At 35.9% G+C, this 10,702-nt stretch overlaps 1 protein-coding gene across 1 annotated transcript; it reads left to right on the top strand.

Annotated features, from left to right (window-relative positions):
- Positions 1 to 254: 254 nt before the first annotated feature.
- LOC143600118 (GDSL esterase/lipase EXL3-like) lies at positions 255 to 1,846 on the top strand (the record flags this gene model as incomplete). The annotated part of the gene is made up of 4 exons (XM_077077897.1): positions 255 to 410; positions 877 to 1,110; positions 1,202 to 1,457; positions 1,559 to 1,846. Coding segments are annotated over 4 exons (837 nt in total), but the record flags the coding sequence as incomplete, so codon positions are not given.
- Between the last annotated feature and the right edge of the window lie 8,856 nt (positions 1,847 to 10,702).

Raw genomic sequence — 10,702 nt, 5'->3', positions numbered from 1 at the left:
ATTTTAAGTCATTCTAATTTATCTGAATATAAAAAGTATTCCTTAAAAAGTTAAAAGTTGATGGAACTTTATAGCGACAAAAATAGCTAACGCTTAGACGTTTATCTGCTACCTCACAACTACTAAAGTGCCTAACAATATTAGGAAACGATTTATTTTGTACAACGCGGTGTTTAACTTGTTATAAATAATTATTTACGATTGTTTATATATTTATTCATAGTTATAATTTTTCTATACCAAAATAAGTTTAATTGGAAAAAATTCATTGTTTTTCAGTTAGTGAACTGGGAATAAAAGATGTATTGCCAGCGTACCTTGATCCATCACTTGATGATAAAGAGCTTCCAACTGGTGTAAGCTTTGCTTCTGGTGGCTCAGGATATGATCCTCAAACTCCAAAGATAGTGGTAAACACCATGAATCAAGCTAGTCAACTAATTTCATACACTATGATACTCACTTATTTTTATATCAGTACCATCTTGTGACAGTTTCACTGAATTTGAATATTTTAGATTAGTAGATGGTTTATGATTCAGCTACAAATTTCTAGAGATCGATTTTCTTTAAAGTTCTTGTATATCTAGTCAGTTCGCTAGCTAGGTAGCCGGTAAGCAAACTCATGCAAGTTCTTATGATGTTTTTTGGGAGTGTGGCAAGCGAACTCAATAAAGGTTTTCACCAAACTTCATTGAGTTTGTTTACCGCCCAAACGAACATGCCAACTTCGTTTGCCGGATTAGCAAACTGCCTAGAGATACAATAACTTTTGCCCTTTTGGACAATGTGTAGAAGTACTATTAGTTAATCCTGAACCACCTACTAATTCAAAACTTTCCATTGAATTTAACAAATCTGGATATTCTGTATCAGTCTGTTTTATCGTTTGAGGAGCAGCTAGAACAATTCAAAGAATACATTGAGAAACTCAAGGGCATAGTTGGAGAAGAAAGAACACAATTCATATTAGCAAATAGCTTGTACTTGGTGGTCGCAGGTAGCGATGATCTTGCAAATACTTATTTCACTATTGGCCTTCGAAGATTACAATATGACATTCCGTCTTATGCTGATCTTATGGTATCATCTGCTTCCAATTTCATACAGGTAACATAGTTAAGTTTCTACATATATTTTTTTGGTTTTCCTATTTGAATTACTTAATCAACTGTCCTTTTTTCCGCGTTACATATTGAAGGATATATACAAACTTGGAGCAAGAAGAATAGGGGTGTTTGGTGCACCACCAATAGGGTGTTTGCCATCACAAAGAACTCTTGGTGGTGGTGGGCTTAGATTGTGCGCCGAAGAATACAACCAAGCCGCACAAATATATAACAGCAAGTTGCAACCGGAACTTGAGTACCTCAACGGAACTCTAGCACAATCCAGGATTGTCTTTGTAGACATATACAACCCATTGCTTGATGTTATTAAAAACCCATTCCAATATGGTACTTGATGTCTTTTAACTTTGATGGAGCTCGGTAGTCATATTTTACTTTTGTACTTATCTTTTATAACTTGGTTTAACAAGTTCATTCTTATACTTCAGGACTAGAAGTTGTGGATAGAGGTTGTTGTGGCACGGGGAATATAGAGGTCTCGATTTTATGTAACCGATTGCTTCCAACATGTCCCGATGATTCAAAGTACCTTTTCTGGGACAGCTATCACCCTACGGACAAAGGATACACCATCCTTATAAATCAAGTGTTAGGGAAATACATTAATGATTTCTATTGATTATACCTGGATGTATATATATATATGTGCACTATAAAAGTTTGTATGCCCTTTAAATGTTTGTGGACAAGCTTTCTTGTTGATAATGCTTGAAAAGCACAATCTTAATGATGAATCCTATGCAACCTGTTTTTGTACCTACGTTATTAAATTAATAATTTTTAACCCCATTGCGCAATAAATCATCCTTTTTTGGCTCAGTCTATTGAGACATTTCATTTTTTCTATTTACACACTCTTATATGGGTCATTTGATCAATAGAGGCATATCAGCCCATCTAACAGACAAGAAGCTGACCATGTCAGTTTTGCTATGGACGTTATTCCAGCATGTAGCATAATGGTCAATATGGACCATATGATTAAGTTGGTTATAAGATGATATGTTCCAATATGTATCATATGGGTAGGTATGGACCATATAAACCACACTGTGATAATTTTTTGTGATAAGTATTGGTCATTTTGTAGTAAGAAAAAACTATTATTCAGAACATATATATAGATTTTAGCCTATCTAACAGACAAAAAGTGTATCTTTTATTTGAGTGATTATATTAATTTAGTTTTACACTAAAATAGAAGTAATATAAACTAATTACAACAAATATTTGACATGAACAATTAAAATTTGCATAAATATATAATCAGTTTGTACATACATAGCAAAATTATAACTGATATTTGAAATTTAATATAGTCAACAACTTAAGCTATGGCTGGAAATCCTGAGCGGGCGGCGAATCCTAAGCGGCTGGCGGATCCTGACCGGGCGGCGGATACTGTCGTGGCAATGGTAATGGTCCTTCCTGCAATATGTGGGCCTGCCTCAAATCCTTCAATGTCTCAACCGCCCACTCCAACAAGTCTTCAATGTGTTCGATCTGACGACCATAGTCCTGAGCGAGTGCCCGTGCAGCCGGAGGCAAATCCAAATAGACGTGTTAAGGATACTGAGGTTGTTGCGGCTGTGGCTGAGGTGAAGGTGGTATATCATGATCGATCGGATCGTTAACATGAGCCTCTTCTTCACCTGGAAGCACCTCATGATAAACCGGTATCATTGCCGGTATTGACACATGAACAAAAATCTTATGATCCTTAGAGCAAAATCGAAGGGCCCCATTGAACATGCGTGTACAACGCAAGCTCACCACCGATTTCTTATCAAACCTCTTTGACTTGATCGGCGGCGACAACCGTGTGTCCTCGTCCGGAAAGAGACCCAAAGACCTAGCGATAACGGTAACGTACGCCCCCGGTACAATGACCCTCGCTTTTGATGATGATAGGTGGTCGCAAAGTAATCCGCCAAACACCTCACGAGGGCGCACGTCCTCCGGTAGAGAAGACAATATAAGAAAAAACATATCACAAGACGTGCATAGGTCACGATTATAATCCCGCGGTGCAATGGACGTAGTAATGAGCCTGTGTAAGTATCGGTAGAGGGGGTCTGTAATGGCACTAACCTTCCCAGTCGATTTACCAAAAGGAGTGTCGGCAATAACCATCCAAAAACTAACGAGGGTTTGCCTATCGTATCTTGTAACCCCATCCGTGTAAAGCGACGTCACTGTCTCCGGCTCAATGTACAAGACGCTATGCCTCGCGAAGGTGGAAAGTGACATATCATACCAATTTCCCGCTAAACGAAACCAAACCTCTACAAGCGGGTCGTCCGGGTCGCCCAAACTCTCTGGACGATCAGCCGGTCGAGGAGTGAAAGTGAAAGAGGAGATAAACTCGGCAACCAATTCCCTAAACGACGGCTAGAACGCAGCCTCAAACAACCGGTCCCATGGCATATCGTGTTCGATGATCTCTCGAGCTCTGTCAGCCTCACGAAGATCCTCTAGTATCTTCCAGTCTATCGCATGTTGTACCATATGTTCGCATCACGAATAGCCTCCGATGTAGCTCAAGCTCTAGAAGGTCAAGAGCACGGTGGGAAACTTTATGACGTAGATTGTCAAGCATAGGCATTGATTTGTGGTGGTTCATTATTTTTCTAAGGCTTGTCCGTATGAAGATTCACCGTGATGGAGAGGCTCCTGAAACATGTTTGTGGTTAAAAGGTGAGCATAAATATAAAGCCAATTGTAACTTAAGAAATAAATATTTTTCATGGTTCAAGTCTGGCAACACAGGTCTTTTGTCTTGTGAACGAAAACTAATGACGACCTCCTACTCGTTTAGGGCTTGCTGCAACGGTTTCTCGTAAGAATCAGGAATGTCTGACTGATCATTAAAATTTTCGCCGAAAAAATAGTTGCCATCCCACCACGACATTGTGACAATTTTGACAATAAGTGTTATTACATGTGAAAAAAATAAAAAAAATGAAATGAGAATGAATGTTTCTCACATAGTCGCATGTGATGGATGGTGTTATATAATTATCTAATAAGACTTATATTGGGCAATATGGAGCATATAGATAGAAAAGACAGACTTGACTTGTGGTATGCACGTGATTATGAGTAGGTATGAGGGAATACGCTTTGAAGATATACTTGTGATATGAGTTGGTAGGAGGGAATATGCTTTTCTCTTCAAAGAGGAAGCATGGTAAGCCTGATATGCTCCATATTGGTCAATATGAAGCATATTGTGGACTTGTGAGACCCATTCACATTGCATTTGATTCTGTGTATGTACAATCACGTATGACATAAAGAACTTTTGTGTCTGATTTGGGGCCTAATATGATCCATATTGGGCAATATGGAGCATAGGGGGGGGGGGGGGGTTGTCAAAATAGATGTTTGGGTGTTTGATTACTCAAAGTTACTATGTTGTCCATCGAAATGCAGTCTCTTCTAAACGTCCATTTTAAATTCTGTCCAACTGTCTAGATAGTTATCATTACCCAATTATATTCTCAACCAACCAGGTCACGCCACATGTTAGTGTCTAGTCGACCACAAGGATTTTTTTCTCTAGACCAGTCAAACTGCTTAAACTTTTTGCTAATAATATTCTTGGCGGCCTGCCATTTTTTGACCGGTCATCACACGATTTTTCCAAAAAAATTTGGAAAACCAGTCAGGTCGGCTGTTTATATGGGAGATACGACCCTTTTTTTTTTTGAAAAACAGGTGATTCGACTGTTTTTAAAAAATCCGGGAGGTTCGACTAGTATTTTGAAAAACCAAGCGATTCGATTGTTTTTTTCTTTAAAATATAATTTTAAAATCCAAGAGGATTGACTGGTTTTTTGAAAAATATCTTGGCGACTCGACTAGATACTAATAGGTAATTAACGTGACCTAGTTGGTCGAAATTTTAGTTGGGTAATAATTCTTATCTAGGTGTGTTGACTAGTTTTGAGATGGACATTTAGGGGAGATCTGATTTCAATGGACAAAATGGTAACTTTGTGCAGTCAAATAAACATTTTGGTCATTTTCTCAATCTTATTTACTTGTAAAAAAAATGAGTAAACATCGTTTTCATTATCTTTTTATGTATCATAAGTTATACGAGTGATGCTACCATTATTGGCATTTACTAACTTACTTTTGGGTTTAGTGCGGGTGCCGTAACGAACTTAATCGACAAAGACCAATTCGTGTCATTTTGATGGTATGTTGTAAGTGTGGCAACACCGTTTTGGACGTTTATATATTTATCTTTTTGATTTAGCGTTGGTGTCGTAATGAACTTAACCATTACAGACCGAATCCGTGTCGTTATGCCGCCGCAACGCGATGAGTTTTAACCTAATTCAATTTAATTGTCTTCTGTGAATCGGACTACCAAAGATTTTGAATATTTGACTTCTGACTTATGCTCCATTCATCCATGTCACGTTATATGAAAAATCGTACAAATCATTTATAAACTTGCCACACAATATTTTTAAATGATACGATTATTATATTATTAAATTTTCTAGAATGAGTATGTTATTAAGCAAACAATAGTGACATATTAATTAACCTTAATATTCAACTTACCCAATTTTAAATATTGGTCTCTCTTAAATCTTTTAAATATTAGTAAATCTCTCTAAAATCTCTTAAATATGTGACAAAAAAATAGGTAAAACAAAATTAATGATTTTCCTAATTCGATTTCAATTAAAGGTCTGTTTGGTGGCCTCTTAACAGTCATTAAGAGACTACATCTAAAGAGTTCATAACATCTTAATGGTTAAGAGGTAGTCTTAAGTCTCAGTGGTTAAGAGGTAACCATTAAGATGTAGCATCTTAACCATTCAAACTTAAGGTTACCTCTTAGAGATTACATTGGATATTGGATTTACTTATAAACACAATTATAATTATTAGAGTGAATTAAAACTATTCACGGAATATAAAACATCAACCATTCACCACAAAACATTCCAATTCTTTTCTGTAAACCTTAAATAAAACATCATATTAAAAAACATAATATCACTTCTTCTTCAGATGCGAGCCTCTTCGGTCCAATGTTATGTGTCTCCCTCAAGCTAGGTACTTTAGGGGCTGTTTGGCAACTACTGAATCATTAAGTGCTGAACCAGTAAGAGGTCTGAATGGTTAAGAGGCACTGAACCAGTATGAGCTGAACCAGTTAAGTCTATTTGGTTGGACCTCTGAATAATTGAGCAAAATGACTATGTTACCCCTGTGAACTATTTCGTGCTGAATAAAATACAACTGTTTGGTTATACTCTAAATGATAAATAACTATAAAAACAAAAAACAAAATAGTTTACTACAAGTTATTCATCTTTTTATTTTACCAACAAAAATGAACTTTCATAACCAACAACGATCATTATAGTACAACGGAAACTCAACAAGGAGCTGAAGTAAACATAAATCCCATGAAAACCTACAAACACGAAATCAAAATATCCTCCATTATTATGAACATGAAGATGAAGAGTTATAATATTCATGTTCACACCAATTCATTTAGTTCTACAACCCCGCCTTTCTTTTAATCCTACACCATCTTTGTTAAGTGTCTTGTAGTAGTCGTCATCCTATGTATTTCCTCTCTTTCTCATCCTATGCATCTCCTCCCTTTCTCTTTTAGCATTTTGTTTTGGCCGCTTTCAGTCACAATATTACACTATATAAAACTGATGCCATAAAAGAAATAATAATAATTATTATAATAATAAGCATGTAGCTGCAAATGCTACCCTGCCCAACTACCAAGCCAACACCACCACTCTATTATTGCATCACATTTTTTATGTTATCAAATACAATAAGGTCCTGCAACAAAACAAACAAATTATATTAAGTCTCTAGATATAAGAACGGCAATACAATGCTATATTTATATTTAATTCATCACCTATTAATGCAAAACTTGGTAGTGCTAATTCAATAGTAAGGATAATGACTACTTCCCACGGGGCAACCCTAAGTAAATGGATAATAAAATCATACGTGCTGAAGGAGATAAAAATGCAATTGTTCGAACCTGCACGGGAAGTAATTAGGCATTGATGTTGAGATTCTAAATATGATTTAACAATGATCCTAGTTTCAAAACCAGTTCTAACCTGAATCGGTTTCTCCTCAAACTGGTGTTGCACAACTTTGACCAAAACCGTTTGGGCCCATAACCTGTTTCCTACACCTCTAATTGAATGTATTACAACACTTGACCCATTCCAATTATAAGTAAACAACATACAAAACATACAAAACAGGTCGAACAAACAGATTGATGGTCTACCAAGCTCCTCGATCGCTTTACTAAAAACATACTGACAGAAATAAATGTGTTAAATATAAAACTATTAGCAAACAGTCGGTTTGAACAAACAATCTACCGAAGCCAAATTGAACCAAACTACAATAAGAGCATAAATTCCTAACTCGTTCACAACTTCACAGATTTATAGATGCTGATTATTTTCTAATTTAATAGAAGAATAAGCAGAAATCCCTAATTAGTTCACAAACCCTAATTTGATATTTATAATTTGATATTTCTAATTGTTTTTCCTTAAACAAACACACAATCGTATGTATACACGATTTAATCGCCAATTTACAAACCAAGAAACATTACCTCTCTTTGTTGTTGGTGTTCAACAAATCATGAGGGAGAAAGAGACGATAATTGACCAAGATGAATCGCCGATTTCCGAAGTAGGAGATCGATGGAATGGCCACTGAAAAGTCGAAGCTTGGCCAAAGAGAAGACGACGATGAAAGGCTGAAGAACGGTGGCGAGATCGGTGGTGAAGATGGGGAGATGTTGAAGAAGGGCTGAAGGGGTATATTCGTGAATATGTTTGCTTTGAATGGTTCAGCAAGATTGTGAGACTGAATGGTTCAGAGGGTTACTGAATCATTAAGAGGCTTTCATTTAATGAACCAAACACATCTGTATCTGACCGAATCAAACATGAACCTCTGAATGGTTCTATTCAGACCTAACCAAACAGGCCCTTAACCTATTTGTCTCCGTGCATACTAAAAACAGCTACGCTGAGTGAGTTCGAGTTAATCAGACATCATACATTACATTCATATATATAGGAAAGTGAGTATGTGGTTGTTAAACATCTAACCTTAGATGTGAAACCTCCATAACTACGTAGTTTTGACTTACAATAATTAAAAAATAATATTTTAAATCATTTATTTCCTATTTCCTCTCCATCAATCCACACAAGTCGTAACCTCCTTCTGGTGCGAAACAAGCCGATATGCAACATGGTTTTCATTAGGGTTGATTTTGATGTTACATGTTACAATTGAATCACTCATCAATATCATAACTTTCTGCTATCCCAACCTCTCCCATTCAATCTTGCAATCACATATTCCTACAGAACTATCCTTTGAAAAACTTAATGGCTTTTGTTGATTCTCATCAATTCACTTTCACTGTTAGTATATTAAATCAATTTCTCAATTGGATAATGGCTCTAAATTGATATTTATTTATTGACTGATTTATTGATTTATTATTTTATATATGACGTACAAGTAGATTTACAACCTCAATTAGAGGATGAGCCGATGAGGCTTAATAAAACAAATGTAGGTGGTGGTTTGGATGCTGAAATTGAGGATAATAATGATTTGAATGTTAATCCTAGATTTAATAAGGATGATGAGAGTAATGTGGAGGGAATGATATTCGATAGTCCTGATGACGCATATGAGTTCTACAATCAATATGCCTTTTTACATGGATTTGGAATACAAATTTACAACTTTTAAAAATAAAAAAACATGTGAGCTTTATCGATAGCAATATGTATGCAACGAAGAGGGTTTTAAAGATTTAAAGTCTAAAAGCTCTAGTGGGGATGTTAAGAAACGTCGTAGGGCTTTAAGAACCGGATGTGAAGCATTTATTCGGATTTCAAAAGGTAAAGGCGGAACATGGATAGTGGATATGTTTCACGATGTACACAATCATGAGCTAGTTGTTACTCCAGCCAAAGTTATGAAATACCGTTCTCATGGGAAGTTTCATCGCTCGATGGCTTGCAAATCTTTAATGTCGGAACTTGGTAAATATGGGTTGAAACTTGTCAAATCAAGAAGGTTATAAATACCATGAAAAGTCCACTTCAAAATGATGTTACGTCAAAACAGTGTGTTGATATCTTGGGCGAGGAACGAAAACAATACAAAGGTAAGGAGTTTAATGGGCTCAATAAGCATTTCCAAGATAAAATATTAGAAGAATATCCTTTATTTTGTTGTCGATTTATTTGATGATGGTTCTCCAAGAAATATTTTCTGGGCTGACAGGAGATCAAGAGAGTCGTACATAAATTCAGGGACGTTCTTGTGTTTGATGTCACGTACATGACTAACATATTTAAGATGTCGTTTGCTCCATTTGTTTGGGGTGAATCATCATCGTCAATCTTACTATTTGGCGGTGCACTATTGGAAATGAGAATCAAGAAACTTTTGAGTGGTTATTTAAAAACTTTTTAAATTGCATGTTTGACAAGCATCCATTGGCAATAATTACTGATCAAGATAGAGCTATTGGAAATGCAATCAAAAGCATATTCCCAAAAAGTAGACATCGTTATTGTTCATGGCATATTAAGAGACATGAGACCGAACATTTTCGATCTATTAAAGTTCAGCACATTGACTTTCAAGAGTTACACAAATAATGGGTAAATAGTAATACAGTTGAAGAATTTGAAAGTCGTTAGGAATATTTATGTGGAAAGTACAATTTTCAAAGTGGCAGCTGGATAATGGAGATGTATAACCAACGTAAATATTGGGCTAAAGTCTTCTTAAAAGATTGTTTTTTAGCTGGCATGACATCATGCGGAAGAAGCGAGAGCATTCATTCCTATTTTGATGGTATGTGAATTCAAAGACCATGTTGAATGAGTTTGTAATACAATACGATAAAGCTGTTGAAAATCAAAGGGTTGCTAAAGAAGATGAAGACTTTAGAACCATAGACTCACATCCAAATCTTTCTTCTATTAATCCGATAGAGGCGAAAGCAGGTTTACGCTACACTAAAAATCTCTTTAATCTACTTAAGAAAGAATGGACCGAGGCTACATTAAATTTAACTCATGAGACGATAAGCAAGAGTTCAAAAGAAATCAAATATAAGGTTGGACAATTGGATGTTGATAAAATATATTGGAGAAATGTTAATTTTTGTCTCTCGAAAAAGATTGATGTCACTTGTTCATGTGCAAATTTGAAACCCATGGTATATTATGCAAGTATATCTTATATACTTGAAGAGGAGGCATGTTGATGCTAGGTATAAGTCAAGTAATTGCAATGCTGGGATAGAAGATATACATAACGAAAATGAAGTTAGTGCATTAACATTATGGTGTGTTTAGTCGAGTTTTAGAAAAGCAAACGAGAATGCACGAGACTCTCCATGTGAGATAAAGAAACTAAATGCCATGTTGGTGAAGTTTTTAGAAGAACAAAGTACCCGAACAAATTCTAAACAACTTGAAATTGCACCACAAGAG

Source organism: Bidens hawaiensis, unplaced genomic scaffold (assembly GCF_021521415.1).
Source record: "Bidens hawaiensis isolate Kalapana, Puna unplaced genomic scaffold, B.hawaiensis_p1.1 tig00053388_1, whole genome shotgun sequence".
Classification (NCBI taxonomy): Eukaryota; Viridiplantae; Streptophyta; class Magnoliopsida; order Asterales; family Asteraceae; genus Bidens; species Bidens hawaiensis.
Note: the sequence above shows the minus strand (reverse complement) of the source record. Positions and strands in the feature narration are given on the sequence as shown.